Below are 21,284 nucleotides of genomic sequence, written 5' to 3' on the forward strand. Positions count from 1 at the left end.
TGATTCCAAATAAACTAGGTTTTATTTCTTCAGGTACATCTTTATTCAATTGAAATTATTACCAAATGTACAGCCAGTCAAAACATGTTTCGAAGAGACATGACTTCTTCTTCAAGGTTTATAATTATTTTTTTTCATCAGTTTGTAAGATTTCTTGTTCGAGATGATCTGTTATAAAAAAGAAGAAAGCGTAGGACTAGAACTCATAACAAGCGCAATGGAGGGGGTGGGCTTGCACTTCTAGTGAAGAGTGGTGGAGGCTTAGGGGGTGCCATTTGATTGATCTAATAATATCTTTAAGTAAGAGCAGTGCTGAATCAAGAAACTTCCGTTGGCAACCAGGCCTCCACTAGATACTTTTTAAAAAAAACATTTTTTTCCTTATTCTGCCAATTCATTTGTTGGCTATACACCCTTTCCATCTCTGGTAAACCAGACCAGGTTGGAGTCAGTCCACTCAAGAGTAAAAGCTGTTTCCACTTGCACCCTTCGCTGGTGTGCCCGCAACACAAAAGGGAACAGGACCGATAGCTAATCATTGGCTTAACCATTGTACCCCAGGTTTTTCAATCCAGTCCACCAACTTAACCCATATTTTTTCTCCACTGCTGGGATCGCATGCTATATCCTGTTTACTTATATTTACAACATTCTTTTTGCACTCCAGAAAAGGAGGCGGAACACCCGATTTCCATGATTTACAAATCTCCTGTCTTCCCAGGAGAATCACATAAAAAATAAATGTTGCATCTAGCCTACTAATGCAGGTAACATTATCTTGACATGTTCCAAAAAATGCAAGTAGGGTGCTTACCATCACCGAGAAACCTGTGACTTCCGTTAAAAATTCACACACCTCAGACCAAAATTTCGTGATCTCTGGCATGTTAAGAACATATGGAAATCATCGGCTGAGGGATCTCTACATCTTGGGCATGCATAATGTATCTCTGAAAATGTTTCTAATCTCACTGGGGACCAGTACACCCTCTAGACAGTGAAGAGATGATTGTGTTTTATATCGGCAGGTTTAACAATCTCTCTAAGCATTGCAAAGAAACCCATCCAAACTTCCCTCAAATTTATATTCATCACTTCATCTTCCCAGAGCTTTTGGATGTCTTTATCCAGATCGTCTTCTGCGTTAACAAAAGTGTGATACCAAAAAGCAACCTCCTTCTTAACAGTGCCAGTTTTTGTTGCTTGATCCAACCAGGAATCATCATCCACCTCATCCTAATTGTGACTTACCCACCACACAGAAAGCTGGTAATACTTAAACCAGGTTAGATGCCCCCCTGTAAGTAAACTGAACGATTCCCAACCTACTAACTCGGTTCCCAGCTTCAGGTCTCCCCTGCGAGAAATTCCTGCGTTCTTTAATGGGAGGCTAAGTGAATCATTCAAATACTCCGGGGTTCCTGGTGAGTCCCATAAAGGGGCCCTGTATGAATAGTAGGAAATTCCTATCTTTTTCGGGATACAGACCAATACTTTCAGAGCCTCCAATAAAATCTTCAATCTTACCTTTTTTTTAAAGTTTGGGTCCCCACACTTAAATAAGAATTGATCCTGCCCCTCTCTCAGCTCACTAAGCATTACCCCAAAGAGGATTCCTATTGCTGAGCTATCAACTTTGTTTAAAAGCATCCAACAGTTCTTAAAGGAAAAAGCATGCCCATAGGTCATCGGGTCAGGTAGAGCCAGCCCACCCTTCTCCAATCTCCTACTTAATCTTTTCCAAGATATGCGAGAACCCTTCGAGGCCCAGATAAAGCTACCTAGCCTTCCTTGTAGTTTAGTGATCTTGGCATTATAATTACACAGAAATTAGCGAAGTTACTACTGTGAATTGGGAAAAGATCAGCCAGGAGGTAGGGAGATTGTTGGTTAGGTGAGCAAATCTCCCCCTAAATTTGCATGGTAGGGTAAACCTTATTAAGATGATTATTTTAACAAAAATTACTTTTCTTTTCAATTCCACACCATTATTATTTGACAAAAGGGAGATAGCTCGACTAGATACTTTAACATACTAAGTACGGTGGACAGCTTTATTTCCAGGTCTTGCAGTGATAGGAACTGTTACCTGCAAAATAAGTTTAGATGTGTTTATGACATCTGAGAAAACATTTATAAAACATTGAAATGAAAAACATCGAGCTCAGAAAAATCTGACATCTTTATTTTGATGTTTCATGTAGGGAATAAAAAATGGAGGACTTGTGCAGCAAAAATAAAATTAAAAAATGGGCAATCGCACCAGACGCACAAATAAAAAAAATATCACGAGTAGGAAGGTCAATAGCAGCAAAACAAAAGGATGAATTGGAAAGAGGAGACGAGTGGTGAAATAGGAAACAGGAAATTCCCGGGGAAGGATATTCCGTCGAACAAAAGGTACCAGGTGAAAAAAACAGTCACTTGCCCCAAAACAGTGTAGCAAACATGAAAGTCTTTAAATGTGGTTTATTCTCCTGAAATTTTCCTAAGCCTACTATAAACATGATGCAAACATTTCCCTTCACAGACACACAAGTGAGTAGTACTTACAAAGAGTTAAACACTTTCAGAGTTCTTTCCAATTATACCAGAAACTATACAGATGTCACTTACATTTTTGGAAGAAGCCTTATTATAAATATGTGTACCAAGCCAGTGAAATTATTACCCATCAGTGGAGGTTAGCATGAGTTTTCCTTTTGAGGGATCACTGAAGTAAAACCTATTGCTTCCCTTTCCCATGTATATTTCCTACCATTTTCCATATTTAAAGGAGATTGAAAGGGTCTAATTCCAACTGCTTAAAAGCTCCAAAAAAAGAATATGTTTACAAATGGCTAGTCCAGTGTTTCTCAACATCTATAACCTAAATAAAACACATTTAAAAATAGTCTTAATTTTATTTTTTTAACTCAAAGATAACATTTATTAACAAAGAACTACTGAATTTTTAAACTTCTAAATAACTGCTGTAGTGTTTTTAAAGGATTCCAATTATTTCAGCTTCATGAATATTTGTGTACCTTTAAAATAACCATTCCGACTTCAGCTAACCCCCTAATGTAATCGTTTGTATACATTTTAATTTATAATTCAAGCTCCTTAATATATGACTTTAAAAAACGATCCTAACGTTTAAAAACTAAAATAACCAGTGATTAATTTGCCCTGATTGGTGCTGGTTATCCACAGGGGCACTCATTTAGTGGACCAGCTGCTTTTGACAGCACATTAATCTTGCTAAACAGTACAAGGTTGGTGCATCCTGTTTCCACAACGGGAGAAAGAACTAGAGAGGAAAGGACGTCTGTGTGTGCAGTATTTAAAAACACATCTTGGAAAAGGCCCCTATTGCAAACATGCTTATTTCCTTCTCAGCAGTGTGTGCACGAACCTTTGGGTAATCCAGGTCAATGATGCATTCACTGTTGCAATGCACACGTTTTACTTCCTGTTGCATGGTATGTGTGTTCCTGCTTCCTAAGAGAAGAGTGTTTTCCTCTCCCAGATGTTGTGTGTTTGTAGCTTTGTTTTTCATGCAACATGCCAGTCCTGTATAACGCATACTGCGAACAGTGTAGCCTCTTGGTGTCAGCGTGAGCTCAGGAAGTGGATGGGTGTATAAGGTGGCACAGGTGAGTGCTCTGGAGCGGAGGCTGAAAGCAGTTCCAGTTAAGGACGGTCGCAGTCACGGTCTCATGAAGAAGCTCTTACTACGTGCTCATCCAATCCTTGGCCTCTGCACTGCGCACAGAGGAATGGCCACAAATCTGCTAAATAGAATTATGCTTCTATGGAAAAGTGTGAAAAGTAATCACGCAACTTTCGAAAAATGGAAAGCGCCACGGGAATTTTTTCTTGGCGAACAGATCCTCTCCCCCCTCCCCCGCCTCCTATCCCCACCAAACTCCCCTTCTGGGTAACTGGTTCACTCGCTACAATGTAGCTTTGACATTCTTTATGCAGACAGCAGATATTACCAGTGACTGAAGTGGGTGGTGCCAGTAAGCACTGTCCTCTTCACAACAATTTTGGACTGGGATTTTAAAAAAAATGTTTGTACAAACTAAGCACTGTAAATAACTATAGCAATTAGTGAATTAATAGATCGGTTTTAAAAAAGTAAATCCTTAAAATTCTAATTTTCATCTCAGTTTTGACTCCCTTTCAACAAATTCATCTTGTAGTTAATTACTGTTTTCTGTGACTGTTTATTAAGTTGATTAGTCCATCAGTTCTTTCTCTTAGTAGCACCCTAATACGTTATATAACGTAGTTATTAACAAACATAACTTGTCGAGTCAACATTATTTCAGAAATTAAAGGTACGCTTTTTTCGACAGGCAAAACATTTTACCATATAGACGTGCCAGATGTCTTCTGTTGAGGTCAATGTAAACCTGCAGGATATGTTTCGCACACAAGCAAAAACATGAATGAATCTTATTCCTGAGTAGTGGATTGTTGGGCTCTTATTCAACACTAATAATCTCTCATGAATTCCTATGGTATGGGTCTCATTTACAGGTATTGCGCCATGCCAAGTCCAGTAAAATTATTTGAATCCACACCATGTTAATACCTGTATTTCATATTTGCTTTCGCTCTCCATGCAAGGTGCATTTTTTATGATTATATGATCAGTCCTACTCGAGGGTGGATTTCCTGCTGTAAAGTAACCATGTGGGTTTAAGAAGTAGTTCTGAGAGCAAGACTTACCAGAAAGAGAGTAGTCTGTGCTGGTCAGGCGCATGCCGGGGGTGTAGGATACGCTTGGCATGTCATGGCCTTTCTCCTGCTGTCTCCTGCGGTACCAGACGAAGATGGCCAGCATGGTAGTGATGATGAGCAGAAGGATGATGATCCCAATGATGGCGCCAACTGAGTGCCTCTCAGAGACCAGCGCAGGGCTGATCTTGGTGTAGGGGTTCAGCTCTTCCATCATTAGGGCCGCTGTTCAAAGAACCCAGAACACACAATAAATTCACCCACAGAACGAGCAGTGGCATGCTGCAAGGCTGGCAGAGAGGCAATGAAGACCACACCAGGCAGGCCTACTGGACTGGGCTGTGAGGTCCACATTTCACAGGACAGTAGGAGTGGCATGGGGGCCTGGGGCAAACCTTAGGGGGGCAACAGGTGAAAGCGGGACTTACACTTGAGGATTAAAGCAGGAGTTTCAAATCTGGACAAACCTGCTGAATTCATTATTTTTACACGTCTGAACCAAGGAACTTCAATGGATGTAATATAAGGTTTTCTCTAAATAAGTGGCTAGAAGAACAGCAGTCTCACTCATTGCCCTAACTCTGGCTTCACACGTGAGGCCAGAGTTAAGGGTTTCTCTCATTGCCACATGACTTGGAAAGAGCATCATCGATTCTCAATTATTAGCCTCACACACCGCCTCATGTGCATCAAAGACGTCACAATCATTCCAGGCAGGAATTGTTTTCTTCAAACTAAATACAGTCCTGGTCATTCCTTCATTTTTGGCTCTTATTCTGAAATGAGGTGTACCCGTTTCCCTTCACTTCCATTGTACACTTCAATGGATCATCACTCATGCTGCCTCAATGCGTCATTCAATTTACTGGAGCCTAACGCATTCCCTATGTCACTGGTCTCACACAATTCAATGCATTCTCATTCATGCCCCAGGTGCTGGTCTCATTGGTTTGTTGCAGCATCTTAATTCCTTGAAAACTGTCTTCGAGCCTGGTGACACCTAGCACAAAAAACGCTTGTTTCCCAGTAGACAGTAAAGGTATCAAATAGCACGGATAAAGACATCATTGCGCATGTTCAGGCATAGTCTGCAGGCAGCAAGCAGCAGACAAAGTGAGGAGGCAGGATGGGAAACAAAACCAGACATTCTGAGGGATATAAGGTCTGGGCTAGTTGTAATTTCCAAAGACCAAGTCAGGTGAAGCTTTTTTAAGGCTTTGCAACACCTCATTAAGGCATGATGAGGTGTAATACAGAGAAGAGGTCTTCTGAGATAGGTGGATTCCTTATATGAGTGGTTTATCTGTGATGAGTCCAGATGCTCTGAATTGGTGCCTGTACGGTGCTGTGAATGGCTGTGTATCGATTAGGCCTGCTGCAACCTTTTATGGTCCTATGAGTCTCATTAAGACAAACGAAACATACAGATGCCTCAAGAGAGGTCTTTTGAGGACTGTTTAGGTGTACTGAGTTGTGGCGAGAACTTGGGGCCTCATTTATGAAAACTGTTGCATCGCTGCATCAAAACAGCATTGCAAGAGTTTTCACTGCGCCCTCCTTGCGACATGATGGATGCGTGCCACATTTAATGTACGGTGCTCCATCACGCAAGGAGTTACAGATACGTCAGTATAACTGACGAATCTATGGGCGCAAAAGTGACTCATTGCTGGGGTGTATTTGAAAACAGACGCAACGCCAGCAAGGTGTCCTTTCACAAAGGGCCTGCGTCAGTCTTACGCCTGCTTTGAGGCAGGTGCATGGTTTTGATGCAGAGGCATCCTAGAAATGGCGCAGTGAAATCTGATAGATTTACAATGCTTTTTGTGGGGGAGCGTGCACCACTGCATACATTGTCCCTGATGCAGGTATAATATAATGCAGTCCTTTACAAAGTGACGCATCTGCTTAGATCCGTCACTTTGTAAATAGGGCACAATGTGGCGCATTTGTTACGCCACCTGTGCGTCACAAAAAGTGCCGCAACAGTGGCGTAAAAGTGTTGCAAGGCCTCAATAAGTCCCTTGGTATGACTGAACCATGGCTATGAATGTTGAGACCTGACGAGTCCCATATATGAGTGCTGAGGTCTGCTGAGGCTTAGTGTATCCCAGTTATGTGTGCTGAGTCCTGGCATGCTGAAGCTATGGCTATATAGTGAACCCTAGTTATGCCTGTTGGAGAATGCTGAACCCCAATTATATCTGCTGATGCCTGGTAACCGTAATCCTCCTGAAGCCTAGGCGAGCCCCAGTAATGGATGCTGATGTCTGGTGTTTGCAGAGTGTCTGTGTGTAGTAATGAGAAAAAGAAGCATACCTTGGTCACACCTGATGCCTTTGAAGCCTGTGCTACAGTAACAGGTCCCCGTCACGTGGTCGCAAGTGGCATTGTTCATACACTCGCAGAGCTGCTGACAGCCGTATCCAAAGGCTCCTGGAGGGCACTCTGCGAAGCAACAGAAAGCAGGATTACCACCACCACCACTCAATCCATCCCTCATCTAGCTCCTTGTCAGGAGGGCCAGATAAAGCAAACCCAACGTCAAAGCGAAATTAATGCCCAAAAAACACTCCGAGGGCAACTAGGTATAAGTGATGCAGAGGTGCCTAAGAGTAACTAAAAATAATTCAGTATAGTCCAGAAATCACACTGTGTGCAGCACCTTTCTACTGCACCTACCGAATATCAAATCTAACACAGCATTTAGGGAATCTGGCAGCCGCGGTCCGTGCAGGTAACAGTGGTGGGGCGAAGGAGCCGTGTAAGGGGAGTTTCCGAGGGACGATGCTGAGGGAAATGTAATTATTTATTTAATTTTCCCTCTGTATCGTCCCTCGGAATCCCCCTTTACATGGCCCCACTGCCCCACCGCTGTTACCTGCACGGACCGTGACTGAAATCTGCCAAAATAAGCTTCTTTGACAGATTCCAACCCTGCCTCTCTGCACAATTCCACTTAGAATTTGTTTAAATTCAGGATGATGGCATTTCAACATTTTCAGAAACCCGCAATTCAAGTTTCAAACTAAAATCAAGAATTCCAAAATCAGATTCTGGGATTTGAGGCTCAGTGGTGCCCAGCCTCATGCCACAGTGACTACAGCAAAAACAAGATGATGGAAGAAATGCTTCAACTACACTCAGCCACTTGCTATCACTAGGACTACATTCCAGATCACTGCTTTCCCCCCAAAGTGCCAGTCTAAACAGAGACATGCCTTATGCAAATCATACTTGGCGCTGCTCCCATAGGGACCATCCAGCCTGTACTGCTGGTGCCAGGCCCCCTCCTGATGGGACACAGGCATACCACAGACCGGCCTCGTCCGCCAGGTGTAGCTTGAGTCCTATGGCACAGTGAGCATGAGACTGAGATGCAGCCCTGAGTAATTACCGGTGGCTGAGATGAATTCAGGCATTCCACCCATCAGTTTTTTGTTTAATTTAGTGTGGCAGGTATGCTCAGATGTGGGTCCCTTGCTCACTGTACCACTGGAACCAAGGTGCAGCCAACTGAAAAAGGCCCAAACAGGCCAAAACTCATCTCTGGTCGATTGTGTTCTGGTCCAGAGAAGACCTGGTTTGGCAGTTCTGGCTGGACTGCTCCTACTGGCACAGGACCAGGGCTGATTTGCATATGGCTGGATATAATATGAGGTGGCATAGTGGGCGAAAAAAAAAGAAAATGATGGACTGGGATGCTGCTGAGTAATTACCAGAGGCTGTGGTTAATTCAAGCATTCCATGCATCACCTTTTCGTATTCTTCATTCCACAGCGTGGCAATGAACTCAGGAGGTGAAAGAGACAGACTGATCTGCCAAGGTCATTTGAGGTCGAACGTCCCAGACAGCCATGATTTAACATCACAATCACCAAAATGCTGCGTTTCACCGTCTTGGGCTGCAGTCACACTCATGCTGTGTAAATAGTCTTTCTGTCGCTGCAAAAAGTTCTGAACAAACAATTTCATCTCGGTACTGTTTGTAAATAGATTTTAAAACGATTTGGATGAATAATTTATCCCCAAAAGCAAACACTGCGTTATTCTCTTTCAGCAGCGACGTGCCGACCTTTAGAAGTTTGGAAGGCAACTCGCTGAAGGTTATAGGAGCGGGATCGAATCACAGCCGCTTCTGACTTCATCAAAGACATAAATTCATAATGACGCTTTATTATTCCCAGGAAGGCGAAGAGTATCGGCGGCATCCCGCATGTTAATGCTACTGTATACGTGGTGCCTGATAAAAGTTGGACTATCTCTCTGTCTTTAGTTGCATGGAAGGCCATTTACAGGCCTGGGACAGGTGTGGGCCCAGATGGGGCGGCCTCTCTTTTGGCAATCTGTGGAGAGAGGACCGTAGGCCGCCATATTGAAACCAGGCACGGGTCTCCCGATTTCCCTGTCAGCCTCATAGCCACATTCAACTTCTTACAGCCCTTTATACAACTGGCCGTAGGGGAGTGGGTTGGGGCGGGCGTTCGAGTTGAATACATTTCGAGGAGGAGTGAGAAACTGAATAGCAGGGGCAAAACCAGGGCCTAGAAATCCTTTTTCCTGCAAAGGGGTCTCAAGAGAAAAGTTTGCCTTAGTTTCACTGCACTCCAAAACACATTCCTAGATTGTCACAGACAACTTACTCTGTTCACAGTGTTTCCCAGTGAATCCGGTGCGACAGGTGCACTGGCCTGTGATGTGGTCGCAGTCAGCACCGTTCTGGCAATGACAGATGTTGGCGCAGTCTTTTCCGTAGAAGGCAGCTGGGCACCCTGTGAAGAGGACACTGTGAGGCACTCTTGAAGCAATGTGCGTAACAACTACAATAAAGCCACCACAGCTTGCAAAGAACAGAACAGCTGCAGCAACAATGCATGCAATAAGCAGAACAATGGCAGAGGTGGAAGCAACAAGTGACACAAAGACAACCGAACCTCCTCTGGCAACGTTTGCAACAAAGAAACAACTATGGTCAATTCATCCATGCCCTTAAAGCAAACACAACCGTTCTACACTATCAATATGTGTAAAGTCTACCAGGCCACTAACCTCCAGCTTTAGTGGATGAAGTTTTGTGTCCTGAAACACCTAAAAACTCAGGGTAGCTGTCAAGGCTAGACAGACATTGGACTCTCAGGCTCCTTATTCTTCTCCCTTAACATAAGTCCTGCAAACCTGCAACCTATACAGACGAATGCCATGTGGCTGATTTGTTTGTCTGTCAGGCAAGTGGCGCAAATTCCAAAGACAACAGCTACAGCGAACAAAGCAAAGTACACAACAAGGACAACTACAGACCAGCTTGTTGGAAGTATTACAACTAAAGCAACACTAACATAACACACATTGAAGACGGAAAACAAGTACAACTGTGTGTGACATTGAAGCATCAAGTATGATAATTACAGTTTGGTCCACAATCTGTGCAAATGGACTCCTGCGCCCACAAACTTTTCAGTTAGGTCAACAACCAGAGCTAATCCAGCAATGTGGGAAATGTACATGCAACTTCATCTGTATTTTTAACTACAGTTGAACCAGAAAGAGTGTGAAATGAGGACAAATAATACAGATATGTTGGCAAAGTGAATGAGGAGAAGAGCCAGCTGCCGCTGTATTGACAACATGCCACAGGAGCATCAGAAATGAACAAGAGGAGGACAATGACAGCTTTGCTGAAAGTGACGACGAGAGGCAGATTGATCTAGGGAGAAAATGGAGTTCGTCCCACCCTAGTCAGCACCTCAGAAAGGTGGATGGGGGTTTAGATGGGTCAAATGTAAGACTTTAGTTAGAAAAGAAAGAAATCGCAAACACTGCCTCAAATACTTGAATTTATCCTTGAAGACTTTGTAAACATATTTTTTCCATATTGTTCCTGGACATATATTGTCTACCCACATATGACATATTACACATGTATCTTCCGAGATTATAAAAGCTTCCCAACCTTGGGGCTCCCTCTGTTGCCCTAGAAAAGAGCAGACCCGAGGTGTCAAAGATGCTCTTTTAGATTCCTCTTCGACATTGTTGTCCATATTATGTTTGCATTCTGGATTGGACCCCATGACAGATGGCTTTTCTTTCTAGGGTAACCTGGAAAAGATGTGGGATGCTTCAACCAGAAGACAAAAATAAACCTGGTCTCTTCAATGCATCTTCCCATCATAGTCCTGCACACCTAGCCAGGCAAAGCTCTTCTCAATCCCAGTGTCAGGCTGGAGACAAGAAGTGTGCTGGTCTGTCTTCTGGATGTTGTGGTTCGAGTCCACAGAAGCCACAGAAACTGGGAGAATATTTTTTTGTCTGCTCATGTATGTGAAACAGCAACAGCCATATTGGCATAGCAAATGTGCCATGGCCTCTAATGAAAGCAAGCAACATTGCCATACCTCCTCTAGTTTGGTAGTAAAAAACTGTTCTACTGAGGTGCGGTGGGCTCTTCAGAGCCCTAGGCCCCGGTGCCACTGCACCTGCTGCACTTTTAGTAGCTACATCCCTGAGATGAGTCAGGCTCTGACTCTAGAGTCTACAGAATACATCATCTCGTGCTCTGCTGACCTTTCATCAGGTTGTACTAGGGCATGAATATCCTCATGATGGCACCGCCATGCACACTGTCAAGCAGGTGGCCAGCTTCAGGCGTGACAACTATTTGGTGAACCAAGGATGTGCGTTCCCATTGGCAGGTTGATGTGACCTCTTCTGTTTCTTTTGCTCTTGGTTTTCTCTCAATAGACAGCACTTAAATGTAGAGGCTTGCTTTTAAGTTTAAAGGTCAAACTTATGCACAGAGAGTCAGAATTAAGTGTAAAGCACATGGTTGGAGGGTCAAAGTTGCCTGGCAATATTTTCCTATGCTTGTATTCTTGACTTTCTAGCTGGTGAAGCTGACTGGTAGTCCTTTGTCTCTTTTGTACAAACCTTGTTATGTGTAGGGTAATATACTTTATCTGCAGAAGCTGACAGAGAAAATCCAGTGCTGCAGATAAAGTTCTATTTACTTTTGACTGTCTGAGTTCACACGCCACCCTTTGTCCTAATGGATTGATTGGCCCAGATTGACTAAAGATTTGCGCTGGTGCTCACCTTGCATGATGCAAAGCATCTCAAAGCTGTGCAAACAGCTGTGATGGGTCAACTTTCATGCACAAACATTAATGTGTAGATGAGCAGAGCCCACAGTCTGCAATGTCTGCACTGTGGAGGGAGGGCGCTTTCATACACAATATTTGTGAATGTCCACCTATAGCGAGATACTAGGCCACCACAGCCAGAGAGAGGAGGAATCCTGGAGGTGGCAGTCCCTGTGGAAGCACAATTCCCCCTGCTGGCCTATTCCTTTGGTAGCTCCCTGCCTGCAGATGAACCTAACCGCAGACAACATGACTTCATCAGAAACAGCGGCCCGCCTATGGTAGTGTTTTTCTGGAGAAGGAAAGAAGGGGCTGGTCTTTTATCCACAACAGGTGGATAGTTAAGACTATCAGAAGCAAATGAAGTCACAGTAGAATATATTATATTTTGTTCTCTGTATAGCAATAATATAGGCTGTATAATTGTTTTATTATTGTGGGTTCCTTGCCTTGCAGTTTTAAATGACAATCCTATCTTTCACACTGTAATCCCAGGGTCAGATTAATGGGTTGGTAAGGATTAGTTACTTACCTGTAATCCTAGTTCTCTTCCAGGGGTATACTCATTAAAGTCAAAAGCACTGAATAATCTCCGCCCATGAGCGGGAACCTGGAACATATAATATATATATATATATATATATATGTATATATATATATATATATATATATATATATGTGTAAATACATATAATAGTAGTACATAGTACTAAACAAATTATACACATATATATGTATAACCAATAAAAAATGCAGCCCAACATAACCCATAGGCTAATAAAGCCATAATTACATATTTTCTGCAGTGTGAAAATAAACCATATAAATAATGCAATAAAAAGGCATGAGCCTCAAAAGCATTCCATAATCAGCAGAAAACCTTTATTTTCATCAAAGAATTTGTAATAAAAGGCAATTAGCCTAAGAAGGCTGCATACAGAAAAACTATCCCTGTATAGAAAATCAGACTGACACCTCGCCTTTAAGGCATCAGAGAATCTGAACACTTTGCCTTTAAGGCCTCCAGGGGAACTCCGTTCCCATCATGCACCACAGGTGACAGTTTGGTCAGTTCTTTTGTACGGTACAGGAAACTTAGCAGGAACCTCCATCCATAAACACAATAGTACCATCATAAAGCTACTGCTCACCCAGGGAGGCGGGAGGGTGCTTATGACTTTAATGAGTATACCCCTGGAAGAGAACTAGGATTACAGGTAAGTAACTAATCCTTCTCTTCCAGGGGATACACATTAATAGTCATAAGCACTGAATAGAGTAGCAAGCTCATACCCACAAAACGCGGGCGAACAGATAAAATAACAACTGAAAAACACACAGTTCTCAGGTAGCATTAGCAAATAAATTTCTAAGCGATGCTTGCCCAACCTGAGCATCTGCCTGTGTGTCTGAATCAAGGTAATAATGGCGAGTAAAAGTATGCACTGAACGCCAATTAGCTGCCTTACAAATTTCTGCCAGAGAAACATTTCTGAGGAGAGCTATGGTAGAAGCTTTTCCTCGTGTAGAATGTGCTTTTGGTCTTCCTGACAAAGACCTATTTGACAACTGATAAGTTAGAAGAATACATGAAACAAACCATCTAGCAATGGACCTCTTAGATGCTGCAGAGCCTGTATTAACAGGACCATAGTTAATAAACAAACGGTCTGAATGTCTCAAAGTCTTTGTTGTATCTAAATAAAACTTAAGGACTCTCTTCAAATCTAAGGAATGAAGAGCCCTTTCAGCAGGACTAGTAGGATGTGGAAAAAAGGTAGGCAAGGTTATGACTTAATTAATATGAAAATCTGACACTACCTTGGGCAGAAAAGTAGGATGCGTCCTGTTGGAATGGAACACAGTAAACGGTCCTTTGCAACACAGAGCCTGAATCTCGCTCACTCTACAAGCTGAAGTAATAGCCACCAGGAATGCTACTTTCCAAGTTAAGTGTTGCAAGGAAGATTTATGTATCGGCGCAAAAGGAGCACCCATTAACTTAGTTAACACCACATTAAGCTCCCACGGTGGAGAAGGAGACCTGACTGGCGGATACACCTTTCTCAAACCTTTCAGAAAATACTTTACCACAGGCATCCTGAAAAAGGAGACCTGAGTAGGTGATTTTCTGTAGGCTGTGATCGCAGCAAGATGGACTTTAATAGAATTAAATCGAAGACCAGATCTTGCTAAATGTAAAAGGTAGGGCAAAATCACCTGTTCCTGACCCTGGATAGGATCAAACCCATTACTTTCACACCAAAGGTAAAATCGTTTCCACTTAAATCCATAGGATTTCCTTATAGAAGGCCGTTTTGCCTCCTTAAGGATGTGCATACAGTCAGGATTCAACTGCAAGTGTCCATACTGGATGACTTCAGGAGCCATGCTGCCAGGCGCAGGGAGGACAGATTGGGGTGGAACACTCTCCCCTTCTGTTTGGACAGAAGATCCGGGCGACACGGCAATCTCCTGTGTGGTACTTCTGACAACTGAAGGAGATCTGGAAACCATCATTGGCGTGGCCACTCTGGGGCAATCAAAATCATCCTGGAGTTGGTCCTGTACATCCTGTTGATTACTGTTGGTATCAATGGGGTCGGTGGAAAAGCGTACAGTAAGTTCTGACACCAGTCTATCAAAAGGGCATTCCCCTGAGACCCGCTCTGGGGAAACCTGGACGCGAAGATGGGGCATTTTGCGTTTCCCGCGTCTGCGAACAGATCGATATCTGGTGTTCCCCATGCCTGAAAAATACTGTTTGTGACTTCTTCGTTGAGGACCCAATCGTGAGCCTCGACGAAATCTCTGCTCAGAAAATCCGCTTGAGAATTGAGAACTCCCGGCAGATGTACAACTGTTATCGACAAGTCTCTCGCCAGTAACCAATTCCAGATGGTCTGGGCTTCTATGGACAGAGTCCTGGACCGAGTACCCCCCTGCATGTTTAAATAATACATTGTCGTTGTATTGTCTGTTTGGACCAGGAGGGACCGAGACTGGAGTGAGGGAAACAGGGACTTGAGGGCTAGATGAACAGCCCGCAGCTCCAGCAGGTTGATGTGATAGCCCTTCTCTGAGTCGGACCATAGCCCTTGTACTTCCAGAGGGCCCATATGAGCACCCAAACCCTGGAGTGAAGCGTCCGTGATCAGAGTCTGTACCGGAGGGTCTTGATGAAACGGAACACCCCTCATCTAGTGTGATCTCTTCATCCACCCCCTGATGGAGTCCTTGACGGACTGATGAAGAAGAACTCGATCCTCCCAACATCCCATCCTCTGACTCCACTGGTCTTCTAGACACTGTTGTAAAGGACGCATGTGCAACCTTGCGTTTGGAACTATGAAGATGCACGATGCCATGGATCCCAGAAGAGAAGATACTTGACGAACTGTCGGATAAGTGGTTTGAAGAAGAAGTTGACACTTCCCTCTGATTGATAACCACCTCTCCTCCGAAGGACACACGCTTTCTCTTTCTGTGTCCAGAAGAGCACCCAGGTAATGGATCCACTGAGTAGGATTCATAATTGATTTTTTGAAGTTGACCTGGAGACCCAACCTGTGCATGAGATGAAGGCATATGGACAGATGATCTTCCAACAGAGACGGGGATAAACTCTTTAGGAGCCAGTCGTCCAAGTAAGGATAAATGAAAATTCTCTGCTTCCGAAGGAAGGCAGCAACCACCGCCATACACTTGGAAAACGTACGGGGAGCGGACTTCAGCCCGAATGGGAGTACTGCATACTGGTAGTGATGAACAGACACTTGAAACCTGAGAAATCTGCTATGCCTTTTGGAGATTGGAACATGAAAATATGCATCCTTCAGGTCGATGGAACAAATCCAGTCCCCTTGATGTAATTGAGGGAATATTTAATGGAGCGCTAACATTCGAAACTTTTCTTTTCGAATGAACCTGTTCAACAGTCTCAGATCCAGTATTGGCCTGAATTCTGCCTTGGGACCTCTCTTTTTCACCAGGAAAAACCGGGAGTACAGACCTTGGTTTCGCTGTGGATGAGGGACTTTCTCTATTGCTTTCTTGCACAGAAGGATGTTTGCTTCTTTTTGCAGCAGCTTTAAATTGTGATGAAAAAGAACCTTCGGACTGATAATGGAAGGAGGTTTTTTGAACTTTAGGAGGTAGCCATTTTGGATAATGTCGACAACCCACCTGTCCTTTGTTAATCTTCTCCACTAGTCCAAGTATAAAGCAATGCTTCCTCCTACCGAAGTGGACAACAGCTGCGGAGGAAGTCTCTTTTCATTGCTTCTGAGGCTGTTTTGCAGCAGAAGACTGTTGTCTATTTCCTCCACTGCCTCGCCCAGGTCTGCGCTGTTGAAATTGAGACCTCTGTTGGTTCTGGCCTTGATTTTGCGACGACCAGTTCGACGATTGCCCACGTTGCTGGAACGACCTTTTGTCATAAGGACGAAAATTACGCCAGCGGAAGTCTTTCTTCTTCTCCTGCCTTCAGAGTGTCCAGCTCCGATTTCATCTTGGTCATCTCATCATCGGCATGAGATCCAAATAATGTCGATCCATTGAAAGGCAGGTTAACTATCTTTCTTTGGGCGTCCGGCTTTAGACCCGTGAGACGCAGCCAAGCCGATCTTCTGGAGCATATGCCGTGGGCATAACCGTGAGCTGCCAGATCAGCGGAATCCGCAGCTGCACTTATACTTTGGTTTGCAACCAAACCACCTTCTTCCACAATCTCCAGGAAATCTTTCTGATCTTCTTTTGGAAGTTTGTCTGCAAACCTCGCCATTGAGTCCCATAAGAGGCGATCATAGCGACCCAGCAGAGCCGCAGCACTAGCCACTCTCATGACCGAACCGGCTGTGTTACACATCCTTCGGCCCAAGGAATCCATATTTTTACTGTCTTTCTCAGGAGGGGCAGACGAGACAGATGTCGCCGAATGGGCCTTCCTGGCTGCAGCCACTATGAGAGAATCGGGTGGCGGATCTGTACGCAGGAACAAGGGGTCTTGATCAGGTGCCTTATACTTTTTTGCAATCCTTGAAGGACCTGATTCTACAGTAGCTGGCGTCAAAAAAGTCTTTATTGCCGGTTCCAACAAACCAGGCACCAATGGAAGAAGAGGCCTAGCAGAGGACTTTTGATGTAGAGTCTCAAAAATGACAGAAGATTTCACCTGAGGTACTGTCATGGTAATATTAAACTTACTCGCCCCACGACACAAAACTTCATTGAAAGTTCCCAAATCATCTACAGGCGAAACCCTAGAGGGTGGTGTTGATGAAATCGTGGGCGAATAGTCTCTGTAAGAAGACCTTGTTGAAGATGAAGTAGCAGGAGATCTATTTCTTCTCTCAGGAGTAGTAGACCGATGCCTACTGCGTTCCCTAGAGCGTGAACGCCTTCGCACTGGAGACCTGGACCTTCTTGGAGAACCACCAGCCGCTGGTCTCGAAGCCCCCATAGTCAGTGGTCCTTGACTAGGTCTAGGCTGCATCTTCCAATGACGGATGCTTTCTAGCCATCTTGGAGACATACCTGCAGGTGGTGTTTTACGCACCGGAGAGCCCTCCGGGGAAACCTGCACAATCTGCATTCCCAACGAAGAAGAAGAAGCAGATGAGGAAGTACTCCCAACTGAATGTGGAGACCCAGAAGCTGGAGCCTGCACCTCTCTGGGGACCACCTGTCTTTCTCTGACTTCCTTGACATCGAGTCAGAATGAGCCACCACTTAAGAATCTTGGTGTGGAGAAGCTCCGACCACAGGAGATCTGTTCACCGATGCCCTTGACTGTAGGTCGTGTGAAACAGACTTTGGAGGGTCATCCAACACCCTCGACGCTGATTCAGACCTCGACAAAGACCTATGAGAGGTCCGAGAGGCTGATCTAGAATGTCTTGACGTCGACCGTGAGACAAGCAGCGGCGATCTCGACGTCGAATTCCTCGACGTCGGACATTTTCTCGACGCCGACTGGACTTTCTCAAGCCTCGAGCCCGAGGCATGCCTCGACGTCGAACCATGTCCTTACGGCGATCTGGATCGTCTTCTCTTTTCAGGTCTCGACGTCGTACCTTCGTCTCTCGGCGTCGATCTGAACTTCTCCTTCGACGCCGATCGAAGTCTTCCTCTCGACGCCGATCGCATTCTCTCTCTCGACGTTGAACGCGTTGCTCTCGACGTCGTCCTCACAGCAATCGACACCAGATGTCTCGACGTTGATACACTTCTCGACGGCGACCTCGATCTCCGCTACGACGCCGACTTATGCCTCACCGGCGATGTCTTCGACGTCGATGCAGATTTCTGCGGTCTCGACGTCGAGGGAGAGCTTGATTTTAACGCGCACCTACTTTCTTCGACGTCGACGCTTCCTGATGTCGTTTTTTCTTGCTTTTACCTTCAGGAGAAGCAGATCTTCGACGTTTTGGGTGAGAAGGGGACCTTCCAGATGACAAAACACTCCTTGCCCCTTTTTCACGCCGCCCTTCTCTCTCCATAAGCCCCAAAAGTCAAACTTTTTCTCTCTCTTTCAAAGTTCTGCTAGAAAGCTTGAGGCAATGGTAACATTTTTCCACATCATGTGTGGAAGGAAGACAAACCACACAAACAGAATGAGGATCTGTTTTGGACATCTTCTTCCCACAGGAAGGACACTTGTAGAATAAAGGTGGCATAACTGACTAAAATTTTTCTAAAGATTTAGTCAGAAAAGGTAGAACAACACCACCAAAATCCAATTCTGTCAAAAAAGACAGGAAAACACCAAATTCTGACTGAAAACAGTCAAATTCAGCCGAGCTCAAGTTCCAGGTTCCTCACAGAACAAGCCGGAAAAAAGAACTAACCTAACTGTCACCTGTGGTGCATGATGGGAACAGAGTTCCCCTGGAGGCCTTAAAGGCAAAGTGTTCAGATTCTCTGATGCCTTAAAGGCGAGGTGTCAGTCTGATTTTCTATACAGGGATAGTTTTTCTGTATGCAGCCTTCTTAGGCTAATTGCCTTTTATTACAAATTCTTTGATGAAAATAAAGGTTTTCTGCTGATTATGGAATGCTTTTGAGGCTCATGCCTTTTTATTGCTTATTTATATGGTTTATTTTCATACTGCAGAAAATATGTAATTATGGCTTTATTAGCCTATGGGTTGTGTTGGGCTGCATTTTTTATTGGTTATACATATATATGTGTATAATTTGTTTAGTACTATGTACTACTATTATATGTATTTACACACATATATATATATATATATATATATATATATATTATTATATGTTCCGGGTTCCCGCTCATGGGCGGAGATTATTCAGTGCTTATGACTATTAATGAGTATCCCCTGGAAGAGAAACTTCCTTATAGGGATTTCAGGGATGGGAACACCCAGGGCTCGAGTCGGGGTACCACGCGGGTGGACGGCGTCCCCCCACTTATTTTACCGGGTGGACGCCGTCCCCCCTGCCAAACAGCTGGACTTCACTCTTTGGCCTCTCTGGGATGAGATCGGAGCGCACCTTTCGTGACGTCACTTCCTGTTGTGACGTCACTCCCGGTGACTGCGTCCCCCCACTTCTTTTTTTAGGACTCGTGCCCTGGGAACACCTGGTTATATACAGGCTCTTGGAGGTTCACGTATGAATGAAAAAAAGGGGCTAGGCAAAAAAGTAATTATTTTATTTTCCATTTAAGGCAGTTTGGTTTTAATTATTTCGTTATTCTAGGGTTCACCTCACAAAGCATTTCCACACTCCAAGCAGATGTACAAAATGGAACAGTCCACAGACTCTTCCTGATTCTACAGCTGGGTCTGGTGGCTCAGTGGACTAATGCATCCACTGCACGGGCTCATGGTCATAGGTTCAAATCCCAGTGGGTCCACTTGCCTTTCATCCATCTGAGGTCGATAAAATGAGTACCATTGAGTTGGGTAACAATAAACATCTGTTATTCAGCGCCAAGATAACCCGTCGGGGTGAACGTGTGCTTTACAAATACTCTTGTTAGGATCCTAAGTTTTGAGATGTAAGAATAGTTTGGTATCTGTGTCCCCACGGGCGAGCTACTGGAGAGAGAGATACTAGAGAGGTCCAACCCAACGAGGTGAAAACCTACTTTGTGGCTGTTCACAGAAACATTTACAGACTTTTCCACACGTCTGCATTTCTAAACTGGAAACATGAAAACGTGATGGGTTGAATGCTTGAATTAATCTCTTCCACTGCTGATTACTTGGGCTGTATCCCAGGCCATCATTTGCTTGCCTGCCATACCAACTCAAACAAGAAGAACAATATGTAAATCAGCCCTGATCCTCCTCCAATAGGAACAGTCCAGCCGAACCTCCCAGAACAAGTCCCCTCTCAACTGGGACACAAGCAACCCCAGACCGGTTTCACTCTAATTAGGCCTCGACATTAAGGCGCAGCTTCAGTCCCAGACAAAACTGTTCTGCATTTAGCAGATTTCTGTCGAGGTTGGAACAGGTTAAAAAAAGTAGTCAGGAATGAGATCCCGTTAGAGTTATTTATTTATTTCTAAAGTTTTATATAGAGCGAACTTGATCACGACGGATATCAGAGCGCTTTAAAGTTAGAGGGAGAGGAGTGAAAAAGATCATCACCTAGTTGTTTATTGCATTTCAATCTAACACCTAAAAAAAGACATAAGTTGTGCAGGAAGTACAGGAAAATACAAGAGCACCCCGGCTTTTACAGGGATGTTAGGGGAGGGAAGACCACATGGAAATAGGGTTCACACTGGAAGTCAAAAAAGAGCTTTTGGTGACACTTCAAAACTCCTGCAAAACCCTGGGGGCGACTAAGCACATGTAAAAGTAGAGAAAACAGGTGAGTTATAGGAAGAGTTTGATAGGCAGTACTTGAAATGAAAATAAAGAAGAGCTGCTACTCACTATCCCAGAGTGCCAGTTTGTGGCCGTGAAGTGCATGTACTCTCCCATTGGAAGTATTGCACCTCTGCTGAGAAGTGCAAGTACTCTCTCTAAAATTAAAGAAGTGCAGGTACTGAGTAACTGACAATATGGGACCATTTAAAGCACTGGTAGTACATGTACGTCTACATTGCATGTGCATAAGAGTTTAGTGAATGAAGTGGAGAAGCGCACTCCAGCTTTGATACGCACTGGTCCAGGTGTACACATGTGGATGTTTAGGATTTGTTTCTAATAGGGCCTATAGCTGCCTAGCTAGATTACTTTGCCTCTGGGTTGCTTGTGCCACATAATTAAGACACTTAAAGTACTGTAAGTTGTACAGGCTACTGAATACATCACCAGAGATATAATGGTGATTACTGCTTGGAGATCATAGCACACACCACAGCTGTGCATATATGGAGACTCAATTCAGACTCTACCCTTTATATTGTGCAACAATGAAAGGCGAAAGTAAAGTATT

General features: G+C 44.1%; 1 protein-coding gene across 2 annotated transcripts in view; it reads right to left on the bottom strand.

Moving 5' to 3' along the window:
* The window catches only part of MEGF11 (multiple EGF like domains 11), a 1,491,879-nt gene that overhangs the window by 167,608 nt on the left and 1,302,987 nt on the right, over nt 1–21,284 (bottom strand). For both annotated transcript variants that reach the window (XM_078683026.1, XM_078683027.1), the window contains exons 16-18: nt 9,375–9,503; nt 7,051–7,179; nt 4,723–4,956 (exon numbers count right to left, since the gene is read on the bottom strand). In XM_078683026.1, the coding sequence (XP_078539152.1) occupies nt 4,723–4,956; nt 7,051–7,179; nt 9,375–9,503 (492 nt within the window). The remainder of the gene's footprint in view (nt 1–4,722; nt 4,957–7,050; nt 7,180–9,374; nt 9,504–21,284) is intronic.

The sequence above is a fragment of the Lissotriton helveticus genome, chromosome 3_1, assembly GCF_964261635.1.
Source record: "Lissotriton helveticus chromosome 3_1, aLisHel1.1, whole genome shotgun sequence".
In the NCBI taxonomy this organism is placed as follows: Eukaryota; Metazoa; Chordata; class Amphibia; order Caudata; family Salamandridae; genus Lissotriton; species Lissotriton helveticus.